The sequence below is a fragment of the Sus scrofa genome, chromosome 1, assembly GCF_000003025.6.
Source record: "Sus scrofa isolate TJ Tabasco breed Duroc chromosome 1, Sscrofa11.1, whole genome shotgun sequence".
Taxonomy (NCBI): Eukaryota; Metazoa; Chordata; class Mammalia; order Artiodactyla; family Suidae; genus Sus; species Sus scrofa.
Window position 1 is genome coordinate 249962057 of NC_010443.5, and position 20086 is coordinate 249982142.

Sequence of the window (20086 nt, forward strand, 5' to 3'; positions counted from 1 at the left end):
CTGTTTTTGTCAGTGATAATTAGTGTGACATGAGAGACGTGAACGTGCCAGTCCCTTAGTTAACTTTGGGTTGGTCCTGTGTTCCTCTCATAGTGAGATTATCTCGGGAGGGAGCGATTCTAATGTTTAGAGATAGTACATGATTGGAAACATAAGCCAACTACCTCCCTCTAGTGCTCAACCCAAGAAACAGCACTCTCTTCCTATTAGAGGAACAAAATGGATTAGCCAGTCAGTTTCCCATCTGTGTCTTTGCAAATCATTTTTAATGGCTCATTCTGACTGTATGTGATTTTCACATCTCATGCTGAGTTTAGATTATAACTGCCATTTAAGATAGACTCCATGGTATTCCTGCCTGTATCGTTCACAAAAATTGACAAAGTATATAGTTTGATACACAATAAAGACATATTAATGAAGCATTTTAGCAAACAAATGTTTAACACTGTTTTGCCCAATGCTTCACAGACTTACATGACCTGAGAATGGTTTCTTGGATACTGCCTTTTATTATCCTTTGAACAGTCTTGGGGAACACTTTTGAAAATGCTATTTTAAAGCAGCTCATTTTGGATATATACTGTATAGAGCTCAGTCTCCAACTTGTAGGAGACCCTTTTGATTTAAATAGTCCCACCAAATCCCTTTTTGAGTTTTGGTAACGCTATTCTTAGTAAGCCAGCTGTGGTAAATGGTATTATTGCTCTTGCAGGAAAGCTTGTTGAGCAGAGGAAGTACAGTGATGCAGCCGCCGTTTTGGAACAGTACGCCCAGGTAAACTCAGTTCCTCCCTTCTAAAACTTCCCCAAAGCAAGGACTTTTCAGCTGTACCTTAGCAACCATGAAAGTTAAAGGAACTGGGGGTATTTAGGAAATCCTGAGATCATATTTGCCCTGCAGGCCTTCAGTCTTGCCGACTTGACTTAGGAAATATAAATTCGGTATATCTCTAAATAATTAAAATTTCTGTGAGGGTAGAATACCAAAGAACTGCTCTATAAAATGCACTAGTGGTCTGAGTTTGGTTCTTATGCTTGCTGTGGCTCTTCAGACTATCTTTTTGTCCCCTTTGTGTGCCTTGTAGTTTTTTTTGTTGGTGTTGAAAGCCTACCACGACATAGTGGGTGAAAGGAAATTTGATAAATAGGCCTTTAGTGATATGGCGATGAGGTAGTGGCGGGGACAGGGGGGAAGAGAAGTGTTGTGTAGTCCTGTGATTCGGTCTCAGTCTTTAAGTGAGCATGTACAACAACTGTGAACTTAAGTGCTTCTTAGTTTTTTTAACCGAGGTAGGACACGAGGTTGGAGGGTGCTCTAGTTTCCCTTCCCCCACATGGGTTAGGCCCTTATAAAACCCACTTAATTAGGCTCTGGCAAAGTAGTTTAAGAGCCAGTCTTGTTAAGATCAATGTGTTCTGGGTGTGTTTTCATATGGCTCCTTTTCTCTTGCCCCTGCCAGAGCATATTTCCCTCTGATATTCACTGTGAGAACCTGGCAGGGCTCCTGAAGGTAAAAACTCACAAAAGTGTAGGAACCTCCCTAAGTATGGGCCTTTGTAGAGTTTTTAACTCTTGGCCTTGTCTACAGTGAGCAATATTAGTGGGAGAGATTCAGTTATTCACCCTTAAGTGTGATGTTTGCTAGTTCTTTGGGGGGGGGGCAGGTATTGTTTGTTTGTTTTGGCCATGCCCACAGCATGTAGAATTTCCACAATAGCAACCCAAGCTGCTATAGTGACAACACCAGTTCCTTAACCCACTGGGCCACAAGGGAACTCTGGGTTTGTTTGTTTGTTTTAATAGATATGAGAACATGGTAGGGCCATTGTTGGAGTTGGCAAACTATGGCCTATGGGCCAAATCTGGCTGACCGTCTGTTTTTGTAAAGTTTTATTGGAACAGAGATAGCCCTACCATTTGTTTACACATTGTCTGTAGATGCTTTTGCACTTCAGAGTTGTGGAGTTGTGACAGAGGCAGTCTGTCTCAGAAAGCCTAAAGTATTTAATGTCCACCCTTATACAGAAGAAATTTGCCAATCCTTGTCCTCTTGGGTTGAGAAAATTTCCTTCTGTTTCTGGTTCTGAGAGTTTTTATCATGAGCAGGTACTGAATTTTGCCAAATGCATCTTCAACTAAGATGAATGTTTTTCTTTTGTTTTCAAACCAGTGATAGGGTAAATTTTATTAATTTTTGAATATTAAACCAACCTTGCATTCCTGCATTAAACCCAACTTAGTCATAATGTATTACCCTTTTTCTATATTGGTGGATTCAGTTTTCTTGAGAATTTTGTGTTCGTTCAGTAAGCATATTGTTTTATAGTTTCTCTGTTATGTCCAGAAATGTAAAGAACTTTTACAACTCAACAACAAAAAGACAAGTCAGTTAAAAAAATGGCCAAAAGACTTGAATAGCTATTTCTACAAAGAAGATATACAGATGGACAAAAAGCACAAGAACATTGTTGTTCATTAAGGAAATGCAAATCAAAACCACAGTGAACTATCACTTCATACCTGCTAAAATTGTTTTAATCAAAAAAATGAAACAGAAGTGTTATCAAAGATGTGGAGAAATAAAAACCCTTGCATATTGCTAGTGGCATTGCACAATGGTGCAGCTGCTGTGGAAAAGAAGTGGTTTCTCAAAAAAAGCATAGAATTGGAGTTATCCTTGTGGCTCAGCAGGTTAAGAACCTGAGTAGTATCCCTGAGGATGCAGGTTTGATCCATGGCTTCATTCAGTGGGTTAAGGATCCCTGCATTGCCACAAGCTGCAGCATAAGTTGCGGTACAGCTCAAATGTGGTGTTGATGTGGCTGTGGCATAGGCCAGCAGCTACAGCTCTGATTCAATCCCCAGCCTGGGAACTTCCATGTGCCTCAAGTATGGCCCTTTAAAAAAAAAGGCGAGAGGAAGGTATGCAAAGAGTTACTGTATGACTCAGTAGTTTATTTCAGTCCTAAGTATATACTCAAGAGATGGAAACATACATGTCCATAAAAGAACTTGTAGGGAGTTCCCATTGTGGCTTAGCAGAAATGAATCCGACTAGTATTCATGAGGATGCGGGTTCAATCCCTGGTCTTGCTCAGTGGGTTGGGGATCTGGCATTGCCATGAGCTGTGGTGTAGGTTGCAGATGTGGCTCATATTCCACACTGCTGTGCCATAAGCTGTCGGCTGTAGATCTGATTGGACCCCTAGCCTAGGAACTTCATAGGCCATGGGTGTAGCCCTAAAAAGCAAAAAAAAACCAAAAAACAAAAAAACCCAAAAAACTTATGCAAATGTTTATTGCAACATCACAGCCAAAGGGTGGAAACAACCCAAATGTGCATCAATGACAGATGAATGGATAAATAAGTTGTGATATATGTGTGTACACACACACACGCAGGAATATTAATCAGTCATGAAAAATAATGAGACCCTCTTACATGCTTCACCTTGATGAAACTTCAAAACATTCTGAGTGAAATAAATCAGATATAAAAAAGCAAATATTATATGATTCTACTTACATGAGCTAACTAGAGTAGTCAAATTCGTAGAAACAAGGTGGAATGATGGGAGTTCCCATTGTGGCTCAGTGGGTTGAGGACCCAACATTGTCTCAGAATGCAGGGTTTTGGTTTTTTTTAGGGTGGGGGCTACACCTGTGGCATATAGAGGTTCCCAGGCCAGGGGTCCGATCAGAGCTACAGCTGCTGGCCTATGCCATAGCCACAGCCATATCAGATCTGAGCTGCGTCTGCAACCTACACTACAGCTCTTGGCAACGCCAGACCTTTAACCCTTTGAGCGAGGCCACAGATCAAACCTGCAGCCTCATGGTTCCTAGTCAGATTCATTTCCACTGCGCAACGACAATAACTTCAAGAATGCAGGTTTGGGATTTCCTGTTGTGTCTCAGTGGTTAACGAATCCAACTAGGAACCTTGAGGTTGCGGGTTTGATCCCTGGCCTTGCTTAGTCGGTTAAGGATCTGTGTTGCCATGAGGTATGGTGTAGGCCGCAGACGTGGCTCGGATCTGGCATTGCTGTGGCTGTGGCGTAGACCGGCGGCTATAGCTCTGACTCGACCCCTAGCCTGGGAACCTCCACATGCCGAGGGTACAGCCCTAAAAAGACAAAAAAAAAATATGGCGCACATACTGTAGGCCAGAAACCATGCTAAGAACTGGGGCTGTGAGTGATGGGCTGGAAGGGCAGATAGATGCAGCTCTCTTGGCAGTTTTGCAGTTTATATGGTGGCAGGTGACACGCTTGCTCCATTAACCTGTTATTTTCATTGATGTTCCCTTGTCAGGATTATGAGGAAGCCGTGCTCTTGCTGTTAGAAGGAGCTGCCTGGGAAGAAGCTCTGAGACTGGTAGGAGAACCTCACAAATCCTTCCTGAGTGAGGTGCTCCTGAGTAAGTGAGCAGGAGCCTGCACAGGGGAGACAGTGTCAGCTGGAGTCCCTTGTCTGCTGAGGCTGTGAAATTCTGTAAAAATAGTTCCCTGTTTATGGATAAGCAGTGTTGTTAAAACCACTTAAAAAATGTATTCTTGGCTGTACAGTAGAAAATTGACAGAACACTGTAAACCGGCTATAATGGAAAAAACAAAAATCATTACATATAAAAAAAAAAAAGTATTCTTGAGGAGTTCCAGTCGTGGCGCAATGGAAACGAATCTGACTAGGAACCACGAGGTTACAGGTTCGATCCCTGGCCTTGATAAGTGGGTTAAGGATCTGGCATTGCGTGAGCTGTGGTATAGGTCGTAGACACGGCTCGGATCTGGCGTGGCTGTTGTGTAGGCCAGCGGCTACAACGCTGACTCGACCCCTAGCCTGGGAACCTCCATATGCCACAGGTGTGGCCCTAGAAAAGACAAAAAGACAAAAAAAAAAAAGTATTCTTGGTGTTTGGAATTATTCCTCTGAATGTGAAATAGTACTGTTTTTTACTGAAATGAATTTTAATTGCGTTTTCTTGGCTGCCTTGTAGTTGGCCTGCTCCTCTGAAAAATACCCTGGTCACCTCTGAAAGTGATCCATTTCCAAGTATCTTAACTCTCCAGCAACTTAAAATTTTCCTGCCTAAAATGTGGTATTTTTCCTTTTAGGTACACAAATATAACAGACCGGATATTATAGAAACCAATGTAAAGCCTTCCATTTTAGAAGGTGAGGGTGATGTTTTAGATGGAATTCCTCATTTGGTGGTTTGGAGATGGGGAGGAGAGGGAGATGGCAGAGCACCGCTTGAGGAATCACGTCTTTTAATCATGTCAGTGATGAAAGGACTCATGAGCTCGAGTCAGTTGGGAGTTCCCCACGGGGTGCGATATTTAATTCTGACCAGAGTTTTTTTTTTTTTTTTGTCTTTTTTGTCCCTTTGTCTTTTGTTGTTGTTGTTGTTGTTGTTGCTATTTCTTGGGCCGCTCCCACGGCATATGGAGGTTCCCAGGCTAGGGGTTGAATCGGAGCTGTAGCCACCGGCCTACGCCAGAGCCACAGCAACGCGGGATCCGAGCCGCGTCTGCAACCTACACCACAGCTCACGGCAACGCCGGATCGTTAACCCACTGAGCAAGGGCAGGGACCGAACCCGCAACCTCATGGTTCCTAGTCGGATTCGTTAACCACTGCGCCACGACGGGAACTCCTGACCAGAGTTTTAAAATATGCTAAGCTGTTAAATAGTATCACATAACATACTTAAATGTTAAAAACCTATGATAAGATACCATTAAGAATCTTTGTATTTGGGAATAGTTGGTAAACTTGAATATGAACTGTATATTAGATGATAAAAATCAAATTGGTGTATTTTCTACATGTAATAGTTGCGCTTATCTAGAGAACACCCTTATTCTTAGAGATGCTGAAATATTTAACAGGAGATGATCACATCCACAGCTGCTTCTCAAAGGAGTCCACAAAAATAATTGTGTATGTGTGTGTAGAGAAAAACAGAGGAAGCCAGAAATACAGCAAAATGTTCAGTAAAGGGTATATGTATGTCCCTTGAATAATTGCAACTTGTTATGTAGATTTGAATTTTTTTTTTTTTTTTTTTTTGTCTTTTTGTTGTTGTTGTTGTTGTTGCTATTTCTTGGGCCGCTCCCGCGGCATATGGAGGTTCCCAGGCTAGGGGTTGAATCGGAGCTGTAGGCACCGGCCTACGTCAGAGCCACAGCAACGGGGGATCCGAGCCGCGTCTGCAACCTACACCACAGCTCACGGCAACACCGGATCGTTAACCCACTGAGCAAGGCCAGGGACCGAACCCGCAACCTCATGGTTCCTAGTCGGATTCGTTAACCACTGCGCCACGACGGGAACTCCTGAAATTTTTTTTAAACCAAAAAACTAATCTTTGCAAATGAAGTTGATGGTTCTCTGAGAGGAGGTGCGTGTCATCAGTTCTAGAATAGGTTGGTATTCACTGTAATCCCTTAAAGGTAAGTGTAGAAGGTCATCAGTTTGATTCACAGAAATCTTTGGGCCTAGAGCTTGAGTGTGAGCTTTGCACAGTCTGCCCTGCAAGTAATGTCTGGCCTTTCTGACAGTGACCTGTGTTCACTGGGCCTGCTCCCTGTTCTCCTTAAAACTGGTATGTTCTTTGTGTATCATTCTCTTTAGGTCCCCTAACTAGATACCTGGAAGCATCCTTCCTGGCTCTATAACAATCCATTCTTGGCTTTTTCTCTGCTAATGAGAACCTAGAAAAATGCTGACAGTTCCTCTGCAGAGACGTGATACTTACATTTAGGAAGCATTTCAGTGACATTCTTCCCATTTTTGTGAACAGCTCCCTGCACATGCCTTTTGTTTGCCAGTCTTCTCTTGGGTTAGACACCAAGTCATCGTTCAGGTGATTTTATAAGCTTAGTGGTAGAGAGTGTTCTAGGATGATGTTGATGAACTTTAAGGTCTGGAATCTCAATCTCTGGTTCATTTCCCTAAAGCAGAGCTGGTTAATTCTCATTAAGGGAAAAAATCTTGCTTAAAAAACCTGGTTACTTGTTTTCTTTCTGTTAAAGTCCAACTCCCTAACTACCTTCCCCTGTAGTTTTTTTTTTCCCTCTTTGCTTAAATATCCTGCTCAAAATATTTTCCATCTGCACCCTCAGCCCAGAAAAATTATATGGCATTTCTGGACTCTCAGTCATCCATATTCAGTCGCCATAAAAACCGTCTGTTGGTGGTTCGAGAGCTCAAGGAACAAGCACAGCAGGTGAATCTGGGTGAGTGTCTGCCTGACGACAGTGATGCTTGGGTTGCAGGGGTGAGGAGGCAGCATCACACTTTGTCTTAGCTGCTTATTGTGCCTCCTGCAGGGTGACTACTGTGCCAGGTGGACGTCTGAGGCCTGTGTGGTGGGTGTTGGGGGAGGTCTTCAGAGCAGGACCAAGAACAAATAGGAAGAGCTCTGCCACACATCCCCTCACTCCCAGCCAGAGCAGCTGACTACTCTGAGCTCATTTCCAAAAGTTCCTTTGCTTTAAAAACAAAAACAAAAAAGTAAAATTTGGTAAAGTGCTAGTTTACAATTGTAAAACTGTACGTAATATCTCATTTCATTTTCAGGTCAACTTTGTACTGGTTTTCATATGTCCTTAGATATGCCCCTGCCCAGGTTAACCACAGTCCACTTACCCCACTGAAGGTTAAACCCTCATTAGCCGAGTTTTCATTCTGCATCTGGTTCTTTTCTAGATGATGAGGCACCCCATGGTCAAGAGTCAGATCTCTTCTCTGAAACTAGCAGTGTCATGAGTGGCAGTGACATGAGTGGCAGATACTCCCATAGTAACTCCAGGATATCGGCGTATGTATCATGTTTATTCAGCACCCTGACCATGCCCTGGGTATACAGAGAAAGGACAAGTAAATAGGTCAGTTTTCCACCAGGACGGTGTGGCAGGAGGGAGAGGACATTGTCTCAGGCCCTGTGGAACTTGTGCAAGGACCTTCCCACCTTTTCTAAGGGATTAGACTCAGCTTTGAAATGTTTTCTGCTACAGTTTCATGGCCTAAGGGTTTTCCCATTGCCCACATAGCACTTGCACTGGGTACCCAATTTATATGTAACAACTGATTTTATTTATTTAAGGAATATTAAGTGATTGTAATGTGTAAGCGTTGCAAAAGATATAAAGATTATAAAGAGAAAAGATTTCATGCTTCTTCAGTTCAGCATTCAGTTGGTTAGAAGTATTTATCAAGCATCCATATGCTAGTTGTTAGTAGCTGCTACCAAAACCTTGGAAGGAGATGTGAGTTGCAAGAGCTTGTAGTCATGCTTGGGAAACATAAAACAATGCAAAATTATATTTTTAAACTGAGTGATGCTTTAGGTATTCAGAATGGAGCTCTGTGAAGTTGTGTGGTACAATCAGAAATTGCAAGAAATGCACCTAGAACTGAGCTTTTGACAGTTGGGGCGAGAGTCCCAGACAAAACAGATGGTGTAATTAAAGACCTCTGAGGCAGGGAGGAATATAAGATTCATATATATTTTATTATATATGAATCCCGATCTGGCATGTCTGCATCTTCTTATATACATTTAATTTTATTGCCTTTAAATTTATTTGGTTTTTATTACAAAATTCAAGCTGGTGGTTGTTCTATTCAGTGTTCCAGCTCTTATATCAGATGTAATCTCATTTTATTCTGTAGTTTAATCAGAACTTCCAGGCCAGACATCACTTTTCAGGGTTTTCCTTACTACTTTCTGCCTTTCCTCTCCCAGTTTAATTTTATGCATTATTGTAATGACTCATCTCCATTTTTCTCAAAAGACTATCTATCTATCTATATAGAAATTTGGTTTCCCAGAAATTTGGTGGCCAGTAGTTACATTTATTTTAATCTCTTTGGCACAAGGAGAGCCCCTGTTAAAACATCTGTTACTTCTACAGGCGATCATCTAAGAATCGGCGCAAGGCAGAACGGAAGAAGCACAGCCTCAAGGAAGGGAGTCCCCTGGAGGATCTGGCCCTTCTGGAGGCACTGAGTGAAGTGGTGCAGAGCACGGAGCAACTGAAAGGTATATTCTCAGTACTAATGATTCTTGCCCACAAAGAAAAAAAAGAGTAAATGGATAGCACAGACAGAGTTGCATAGATAATTAAGATACAATTTTCCTAAACTTGAGGAAAGACAAAAACTTCCAGCAGGAAGCATCACTTCAGGCACATTCTGGAAGCAGAACTTGTCAGCAGTAGCCTAGAGGCCTTCCTTACTGGTATCCACCACTGAAGCCAGGATAAGGATGGAGGAGGAGACACTGCTTTCCTTCTTGGGCTGCAGAGGGTTTGTCTTCTTTTTGTAGTAGATAGGTTGAATTATTCCAGCTTTGGGGGAAAAAAGACAATTTGGGAAATGGCAACTGTTATATGATGTTAGATAATTTTTTGCTGGGCCAGGAGTCTGTAATGATTCTAGCATTGAAACTGGTGATACAACTTACCACTCTCCAATTTCTTCTCTCTAGATGAAATATCCCATATTTTAAAGATGCTTTTTCTCTTTGGGTTTGATGAGCAAGGAAGGGAATTACAGAAAACCTTTGAAGATACTCTGCAGCTAATGGAAAGGTCAATTCCAGAAATTTGGACTCTCACCCCCCAGCAGAGTTCAGCTACACCAGTAAGTTTTCCTCAAAGAGAGAGGATGCATTTTTTTAATCACTCTCAAAGGTTATACTCACACAGGCCTTAAGTCAAAGCAAAAGACTTTCCTGTACTTAAAACATACTGTGCCATGGTTAAATCCTCTGAGATTTATATTGAAGCTTTTATGTTTATATTAAGGTTTTATGTTTTATTTTTTTAATTATTCAATGAATTTTATTACATTTATAGTTGTACAGTGATCATCACAACCCAATTTTATAGCATTTCTATCCCAAACTCACAGCGTATTCCCCCTGCCCCTTTGGAAAGCACAAGTTTTTCAAAGTTTGTGAGTCAGTATCTGTTCTGCAAAGAAGTTGATTTTGTCCTTTTTTTAGATTCTATGTGTAAGTGATAGCATATGATGTTAGTAGTGTCTTGCCGTCTGACTGACTTCACTTAGCAAGATAATTTTTTTTTTTTTTTTTTTTTTTGCTTTTTAGGGCCACATCCTCGGCATATGGAAGTTCCCAGGCTAGGGGTCAAACTGGAGCTACAGCTGCCACAGCAACTCGGGATCCGAGCCACATCTGCGACCTACACCACAGCTCACGGCAACACTGGATCCTTAACCCACTGAGCTAGGCCAGGGAGCAAACCCGAAACCTCATGGTTCCTAGTCAGGTTCGTTAATGAAGGGAACTCCATAGTGTGGTAATTTCTAGGTCCATTCGTGTTGCTGCAAATGCCATTATTTCTTTCCTTTTAATGGCTGAGTAATATTCCATTGTGTATATGTACCACTTCTTTAGCCACTCCTCTGTCGATGGACTTTTAGGTTGTTTCCATGTCTTGGCTATTGTATATGGTACTGCAGTGAACCCTGGAGTACGTGTATCTTTTTGAGTCATGGTTTTCTCTGAATAGATGCCCGGGAGTGGGATTGCTGGATCAAATGGTAGTTCTATTTTTAATTTTCTGAGGACTCTCCATACTGTTTTCCACAGTGGTTGCACCAAATTACATTCCCACCAACAGTGTAATAGGGTTCCCTTTTCTCCACACCCTCTCCAGCACTTCTTGTTTGTAGACTTTTTGATGATGGCCATTCTGGCTGGTGTAAGGTGGTACCTCATAGTGGTTTTGATTTGCATTTCTTTAATGATGAGTGATGTTGAACATCTTTTCATGTGTTTTTTGGCCATCTGTATGTCTTCTTTGGAGAATTGTCTGTCTAGGTCTTCTGCCTAAGCGAAGTTTTATGTTTGATTGTAGAGTTCATAGTACGCCTTGGCCCAGGTTAAGTTTGCTTTTGTTTTTCCTTTCCCTGTGAAACTGCTATCACGGAGAAGATGGGAAAGCCAGATGGTCACTCCCAGCCTTCAGTTTGATTAGTATGGGGGTGGGGGGGAGGCTAGGACCAGAAATGACCTCTCATCTCCCTGTGCAGACTTATGGATGGGATCAGAGTTCTTTAAAGCAAGCCCAGACAGTAGCTTTTCCTCTTGTTTTATGGTAAATTTGACTTGTCACGTCTGTGTGTTGTTATGACAGGCTTTGCTAAATATGTTAAGACTGTTGGTGTTCCATCAAGAATTCTAATACATTGTCATCTACTTATTGTTTACATCTGCTCAGTCTCTTATACCTGAGGTCTATCGTTAAGAGTTTGAATTTGGGGAATTCCCTTGTGCTTCAGCGGAATAAGGATCTGGCATTGTCACTGCTGTGGCTCAGGTTCAATGCCTGGCCCTGGAATTTCCACATGCCGCAAAGGCAGCTAAAAAAAAAAAACTGTATTTTGATTCACAAAGACTGGTGTATCAGTCAGAGTCCACGAAGGAAGACAAAAACTACAGCTATTATTGTTAGTATTATTATTATTAGCTTTTTACAGCCGCTCTACAGCATATGGAAGTTCCCAGGCTAGGGGTTGAATTGGAGCTGCATCTGCCAGACTACACCACAGCCATAGTACCTCAGGATCAGAATGAGTCTGACCTACCCCACAGCTCAAAGAAGTGCAGGATCCCCAACCCACTGAACAAGGCCAGGGATCGAACCCACGTCCTCATGGATTCTAGTCGGATTCGTTTCCGCTGTGCCACAATGGGAACACCATGGCTATTATTATGTCAGAGAGAGTTTAACATATGGAAATGGTTAAACAAGTACTAAAGGACTGAAAGTGCAGAAGGGGAAATAGAGAAGGAACATTAAGATAGTAACTGTGGGCAGCAGCTTGTACCCCTAGACTGAAAGAACAAAAAGAGGAGTTTGGGGTCATTAGAATTTAGATGCTTGGCAGTGGGGCCCTGCACAGCTGGGTCTTGAACCTCTGAGAAGGGGGTGCCAGCCAGCCGGTGCTGATATTTCTGAGGGGCAGGATGAGGCTGGTTCTAAGCGCTTCGAAAGAATCTGAAAGGAACAGCTGCTGTGGGCCCAGGAGCTACTGTTGAGTGAAAGGGAGCCAGCAAAGGAGCAGAGTCCCCCGCCCTCCTCCCTCCAGCCCTGCCGGAGGTAGTAGTGGTGTCTGCTACTGTTGGAGCTTAACTGCTGTCCAAGGAGGGGTGTTTTCTCGGGCTCCAGCCTCACGAGCTCACTGTATAGAAGGGTGGCTTTGGAGCTGAGACAGAGAGAGGCTGGTCCTCAGCTCACTGGTTCTAAACACATAAGCTTCCCGGGTCTGGATTCCTCAGTTGTGCGTGGGGACCGTACTCCTCTGGGAACGTCACTGGAGGGTTTTGAAGGTTAGAGGAGAGGGTAGATTTAAAAGCATTTGACGAAGTATAAACATCAAAGCAGCTAAGAAGTGGTGCCCCACCAATACTTGAATTTACTCTAATAGGAATTTCCTAGAGGAAATAACGGTCACCTTCCAAACCAGTGGATCGGAAGCTAACAGGTGGTAGTTAAGCCTCCCATGGTCTCCCTTACCTTCTTCTCTTCGGGTCATCCTAACACCCAAGATACCAGCTTGAGAGTCTTCCAGGGAAAATGACCAGGAAAGTTGTGTTTCTGCTTTGGTTGGTAAAGCGTGGTAATGGCCTAAGTGCAGGCGCCACGAGTCACGTGGCTGTGCTTTGAGCACGTGACACGGCTGCTCATTGTGCCCCGGGGAGGGGCAGGAGGGAGATGCTCCGAGCTGAGTGAAGGGCAGCAGAGGGCCTGGTGTGTGCCTGTGAGGCTTGGGCAGTTAAGGAATTCCTGTGGGGTCTCTTGTTCTACCTTGAACATGCTTGTGGAGTTTGCATTCTCCTCTGTGCCAAGCATGTAAATACTTTAATGTCAAAATTGTCACGCATCTTTGAGTACAACCTGATGCTCTGTGTATCCTATAACCTCTTGTTTTACCCCTTCTCGCAGGGCATGGCCTGCTCGTTTGGGAAGGACCACGCCTCTATCTTTGAGATTTTCTTTTTCTGTGTTTGCCCATCCTTACCTTGTTCTTCTGGTAGGAAGGAGATTTAGAGGTCTGAAGTGAGGCGGGAGGAACTGGCAAATGAAAACCACATGTGTGTTTGATACCATAATGAAAAGGAACGGCTCTGGACTGCTGGTGGAGGTTGGGTATTTGCTGTCATCAGAAGTATAAAATAATCTTTGCTGATTCGGTCTACCTTCTCCTTAGGTTCTAGGGCCCAATTCGACTGCAAATAGTATCATGGCCTCTTATCAACAACAGAAGACTTCAGTTCCTGTTCTTGGTTAGTATTTTTTTCTCTTTAAATTATTACACTTACTATGGAGAAGGAATATCTTTTTGTAGGTGTTGAGAGGCTATTAATATAAGGAGAGATTGGGTGGTCACTACAATTTTCCTCCAGTTCTAAGACTATATCTTTTGTACAATCAGCTTAATATCTCTAGTTTTGGGAACATGGGGAGAGGGGATGTGAAATCCAACATGACATTGAATGTATATATTTTTTTTATTTTTGTCCTTTTTTTTTTTTAGGGCCGCACCCGCAGCATATGGATGTTCTAATCGGAGCTGTTGCTGCCGGTCTATGCCACAGCCACAGCAATGCATGATCTGAGCCACATGTGACCTACACCACAGCTCACGGCAACGCCAGATCCTTAACCCACTGTGCGAGGCCAGGATCAAACCCACAACCTCATGGTTCCTAGATGGATTCATTTCTGCTGCGCCACAACAGGAACTCCTAAATACATGTTTTTTTAAATTCTGACATACACACCTGTGCAGTGGCAAACACTCATCCATACAAGTACATCACAGTTGAAGTTTGAGTCTAAACCGTCTAATTTGATGCCATTTTAAGGACTCTTCTGAATCATCATTGTTGGCTATTGGCAGTTTTACATAGTGTCTTGGGGACATTTTCACATACCTTGCTTAAGAGCTGGATCTTTCGAATCATCCTTAGGATTGACAGTATAATTTGAAAACAAATCCAAAGAGTATTAGCATTTCACATGCATTTTCTGTTAAATTATACCTAAAATGTTTGTTAGGGGATGATGACTCATCAGTTAGGTTACATATTCCTCAAAGCCCTAAAGGCTTCCTTTTGAAAGTTGGTTAAAAAACTTTTGACGGATTCATTTGGTGCCTGAATATTTGCCCTTCATGCAAATCAGTCAAGCATAGGAGCCTCTTTTTAGCTTTGAACAGTTGGCAGTTTTTATAACTTCTGTTTGCATTTTCTGGCATATGATGGAAGTTCTTTCACTTAAATGCTGTATATACTGTGATAGCATTTTGATGACATTTGAAGTAGGTTTTGTGCAGGTCAAATCAAGTTTCACTTTAATGGTTTATGTTGCTATCAGGAATAAATGAACCACCTTCCATTGCAGCTGAGCTCAGGTATCCAGACAGTTAACTGCTGTGTTCCTAGATCCCTTTCTTCCTAGAGGGGACACGGGTCCCAAAATGTACACTTAGTTCTGAGATGCTAAAAATTCATCTTAGACCGGAGGCGGTTGGCTAATTGTTTAATGTGTCTAATCTAGTTGTGATTTCTGCCTTTTCCTCATTGCTGGCTTGATGCTGACTTTCAGGTCAAGTCCAGTCACACCTTTCCCTAGGGTGGTCTAGTTGACTTTGTCAAAGAGCATTTCCATTTTCCAGCTGAGCCTTAAAGACATTAAAATGTTGAGGCTCTTCATTATCAGAGTATGTATTATCCATGTCCCTGTGGTTATAGGACGGTCTAGGAAGAGAGAAGTTCTCATAAGCCAAAAATAGGCAGATGAGCTACTCACAGAATTGGTCCCGCTCAGATATTCCTCACCTGCCCCTTCCCAGCTAATAACTGGCAGCAAAGTACACTTACACATTCCCATCCGTGGGATCAGTGACATGATGGGCCTTTTCTGATTGCTTCATGTTAACAATGCAATGTAGTTTCATGTAGGTTGACTGTAAGTCTTGCAAAAATGTAATTTCATAAAATGGATTAATGTGTTACCAGAGAAGTGCTTAAATCATAGCTGAATTGTACTTGTTAAAATTGATAACAAAATCGCTTCAAATTAAGTACTGATTTGACTATAAAAGAATTAAGAGAAGTCCTTGGAAACACTGATAAAGGCCTCAAAAGTACTTTTGTGAAGTGACTCTCTTTGTGCTGTGAATTCATACATGGGAATGTGAAAGATGTCGGGCTGTCATACCGTTTGTTGGAATAATTTCTCCTGGAGTTCCTGCTGTGGCGCAGAGGTTTCATGATCCAGCTTATCTCTGGAGGCGCCAGTTCCATCCCTGGCCCGGCACACTGGATTAAGGATCTGGCATTGCTGCAGCTGTGGCTTAGGTCACAGTTTCCACACACATTTGATCTCTGGCACAGGAACCTCCATATGCTGCTCCCTAAGTCAATATTTGGCATTTATTCTTAAGTCTAAGAATCATATATGGTTGTAGTTATACCTTTTAAAAATAAGATAGACTGTTTTCATGATTTGCTTCTTTTTTAAAAAGATTAAGTCTCATTCAGAATTTAGTAACTATTTAACATGAAATTAATGGGGCTTGTTGACAGTGAATCTATTCAAGTTGCCTTTTTCAGTATCCTTCAACAAAATCTCTTGTCATTTTGTCTATATAGTTTTTGTTTGGTGGGTAGAGAGTAGTAATTGTATGTGAAACAGTAAAACTGGTATGATTAGTAGAGAAAATCTGAATTGTACAGAAAAATATGTCAAAATTTTATTTCTAATCGTGAGTTCATGTACGTATATATGTATAATGAAAACCATGTTTTTAAACATTTTGAGCACTTTTTTCGCATTTTTAATATCATTACAAATTTTTAATGTCTGATGGCTCATATGTATAGATGAACTGTTGGAAATTTATCATGAATAATGCTAAGAAAGAACATCTTTATATAAACATATTTTCTCATGTATCTACTTCCTGCATTTGAGTCCTACTTAGATAAGAGACTCCATAAATCTAACTAAAAAAGGGCCTGGTAATTTTATCTAACAGTGATAAATTTCCCCCAACTATCACCAGCTTCTTCCGTTTTTTTTTTTAAAGTAGTTTCAATTCTATTTATCAGTGTGTTTGTAGAAATTTTTATCATAAGGTATTTTCTGTCCCCTAATTTAATACATGCCACTACTTTTTAAATTTTTACATATAGTAAAATGTACAGATTTTAGGTATATAGGTTTTTTTTTTTTTTTTTTTTTTTTTCCTTTTTAGGACCATACCTGTGGCATCTGCAAGTTCCTGGACTAGGGGGTTGAAGCAGAGCTACAGCTGCCAGCCTACACCACAGCTGCAGCAACACGGGATCCAAGCCAAATCTGTGATCTAAGCTGCAGCTTGTGGTAGTGCTGGATCCATAACCCACTGAGCGTGGCTAGGAGCAAACCCCCATCCTCATGAATACTAGTCAGGTTCTTAACCCCCTGGGCCACAATGGGAACTCCATAGGTGTAGAGTTTGTTGAAATTTAATGCATGTATACAGCCTTGCAACCCCACACAACCACCACCCTCTCCCATTTGAAATATAGAATATTCTTCCACTTTGAATCACCCTCCCATGTGCTTAAACATTGAAGTGGAATTCCTCTTCTTGGGGCAGGGCCTCCAGGCTCAGTGTGCTCTGACCTGGAGGTTGCTAAGGTAACAGCAACCTGAACTCCAGTTCTGATGGTTGTGTTATAGGTGCAAAACCCATTCACCTAGTTTTAGCTTAGAGTTACTGCCTCAGCTCCCACCACAAGAAAGAGTATGTCTGTCAGAGTTTCTCTTTCCTTTCTTTCAGATGCTGACCTTTTCATACCACCAAAGATCAACAGAAGAACCCAGTGGAAACTAAGCCTTCTAGAGTGACTCTCACCCGAGTTAGAAGGGCTCTGGCAAGGAAGACTGTTTTCCTTCCATTCTTCACTCTTCATTCCTCGAAGCCTGGCTGTCAGAAACTGGGAAGAAGAGGACAGTCTACTTAGCATTGCAGAGAGCTGCTCTGCACAGCACACCTCAGCAGATACCAACTCTATTTTATTTTGTATATAATTTTAATCATTAGCAAGACTTTAAGCTTTAACCAAAATAGCATCATTTTGTGAAAATTACTATTCTTTTATTTAGTGCTGATTTTGAGAGCTATCTCTGGTATTTATGTTAATCAACATCAGGTTTAATTCCCAGCTACAGGTCTGAATCATACCTTAGACAAATCACAAAATTGATTTGTGCCTCAGTTAATTGGTAATAATGTTTTGTGACTTCTACCTCAAAAGCGTAAAAAGTCATGTTTTTAAATTGTTTTATGTTCCTCGAGGAAAGAAAGCATTTTATTTATAAACAGCATGGGTACATCTCCAACAGATGGTCATATTTAATCACTTACAGACTTCCTCACTTTTTAACTAAAGCAGAATGAAAAGTGAAGTACATCCTTTTCATATTCTCAGCTTTCCTATGCTGACAGCAGTTATTTTGTAATCTCTTACCAGGTCATGTACTTCTAATTATAACTGGTTTGAGCCTCCTATCACCGTAGTGTCCACAGGGACTATTTTTACTGCCCGTGAATGTTGCTAGAGTTTGCAGTGTTAGAATTTCTGAAACAGTATTGTTCGCATTTGGTAGGGTGAGCAGTGTGCATCATATGGCATGCACAGTTTTGTACGTTACTCCTTTTTCTCCCAATATTGCTTCTTTTAACATAGTGTTTTTTATCAGTATCTAGGTCATTTATTTTCGTTATAGTGCTTAACTGACCTTTGTCTTTCAGTTACTTTCTTTGGAAGAAATGAGAATGTTTTCTCTCTTGGGGAGTCTAGAAAAAGCTCACTTCATTTTGACAGCAGTTTCATGGCTGACTTCTGGGTAAGGTTAAACTTTTCTTTCATGCTTTTAATTCCGGAACCAGACCTTTTATTACTCCGGTTAAATGAACACGAAGTGCTGCTTTGCATCCTCAGAGATGGGCATACACAGAGTTGTGTAATTAAAGAATCTCCTTAAATATGGCAAAATATATAAACTATAGAAGCTAGGTATGTTCCCTATATAATTCAACTTTCTTGTGTTGTCTGAAAATTTTCACAAAATAATAGGAAAAAGTAACACCTTGCTTTGGAGAAATGTACCTTTTGATTCCTACTCATAATGGGTTTGCTGTACTTAAGTGCCCAACAGTGAAAGACTGCACGTGCTTCGTGACTACTGTTTGGTGTAGATTAATGAACATGGTAATCTACATTACATTTTAATATATGATACTGCTCCTGCCATGCATGATGGTAAAGAGACCCATGCTGATGGGTTGGAAATAGAAGTAAATGTGTCTGTTGACAATGGTGTGACTTTTCATGGATGTTCACTTTCCTGGAAATAATGTATCAAAGCAGCAAGAAAGAATTGTGAATATAAATGACTGTCAGTTTCTCTTATCTGGGCACAATGGAATTTTATTCATTTGGAGAAAGAGCAAGTAAGAGTAGACCTTCCAAATTAAAAGCAAAACCAAGGATGAAATCATGGGGGGAAATGCTAGCCATGGGCAAAGAGAAACTCCTAGGAATGATTTAATGCTTAATTTGGGGAAACAATTTCTAGTTCTAGAGAACTTCCCTCAAATAAGAGCTCTTCCTAAAGCAAATACATGCCACAGGATACTGAAAACTAAAAATAACGAAAGCCTTAGTTATTTTGTTGCTTCTGTTGAGTGAGCTTTGGTCAGATGTGCCAGACATCAAGAGGAAACTTGCTGAGGATTATCTCCTACAGCCCAAGTGCATTTTATTATTATTATTATTTTTTATTTGTCTTTTTGCCTTTTCTTGAGTTGCTCCTGTGGCATATGGAGGTTCCCAGGCTAGGGGTCTAATCGGATCTATAGCCACAGGCCTACACACCAGAGCCACAGCAGCACGGGATCTGAGGCTCGTTTGTGACCCACACCATAGCTCATGGCAACGCCAGATCCTTAACCCAATGAGCAAGGCCAGGGATCAAACCCGCAACCTCATGGTTCCTTATCGGATTTGTTAGCCAAGGGACCACCCCAAATGCTTTTTAAATTAACACTTTTTAAAAAGAGTAAGGCACAGAGTTCCCATTGTGGCACAGTGGGACTAGGAACCAACTAGGAACCATGAGGTTGCAGGTTTGATCCCTGACCTCCCTCAGTGGGTTAAGGATCTTGTGTTGCCGTGAGCTGTGGTATAGGCCAATTGCAACAGCTCTGTTTAGACTCCTAGCCTGGGAACCTCCATAGTGCCGCAGGTGCGGCCCTAAAAGGACAAAAGACAAGACAATAAATAGAGTTGAGGCAGAAGCTAGTGTTTTCATTAGCTTGGGTAATTTCTTAGCACTGTTGCATATTTAAAAATTTTCCATATATGTCTACATATACATCTGTGTGTATCCATATATGACTATCCACTGATCTTGTCATTCATGGACATTTTGGGTTGTTTCCACCCTTCGCCTATTATATAAATTATGCTCTATAATTGTGTACAAGTGGCCTTGTTGACGTTTCCATTTCTCAAGTACACACTTGGGGGTGGAATTGCTGAATCATACATTAATACTATACTTATCTTTTTGAGGAACCACCAAACTTTTCAGTAGCAGCTGCACAATTTTTACATTCCCACTAGCAACATACAAGGGTCCCTATTTTTCCACATCTGTGACAACAATTTCATTCTTTTGATGAAACCTAGCAAAGCTGTTCAGATTTGACAGAAATCAAAAGTTTAACCAATAAGCAAAAGCTAAGAGAATTTAGCACTACCAAACAAGCTTTATAACAGATGCTAAAGGAACTTCTCTAGGCAGAAAAGGCCACAGGTAGAAAGAAGAAAATTACAAACGGCAAAGCTCACTGGTAAAGGCAAACATACAGTAAAAGTAGAAAATTTTCTATATACAAATGTGATATCAAAACCAGCAATTGTGGGAAGAGGTGGTGAGTACAAAGGCAAAATAAAGAAGAGAAATTAAGGCAACAGTTT

General features: G+C 41.4%; 1 protein-coding gene across 1 annotated transcript in view; it reads left to right on the forward strand.

Annotated features, from left to right (window-relative positions):
* ELP1 (elongator complex protein 1) overlaps positions 1-18514 on the forward strand; it is a 75021-nt gene extending 56507 nt beyond the window's left edge. Inside the window, exons 29-37 of the mRNA XM_001924394.6 lie at positions 716-777; positions 4318-4380; positions 5121-5181; positions 7134-7247; positions 7720-7831; positions 8928-9055; positions 9503-9657; positions 13255-13330; positions 16879-18514. Of these exons, the coding sequence (XP_001924429.4) occupies positions 716-777; positions 4318-4380; positions 5121-5181; positions 7134-7247; positions 7720-7831; positions 8928-9055; positions 9503-9657; positions 13255-13330; positions 16879-16946 (839 nt within the window). The 3' untranslated portion in view covers positions 16947-18514. The remainder of the gene's footprint in view (positions 1-715; positions 778-4317; positions 4381-5120; positions 5182-7133; positions 7248-7719; positions 7832-8927; positions 9056-9502; positions 9658-13254; positions 13331-16878) is intronic.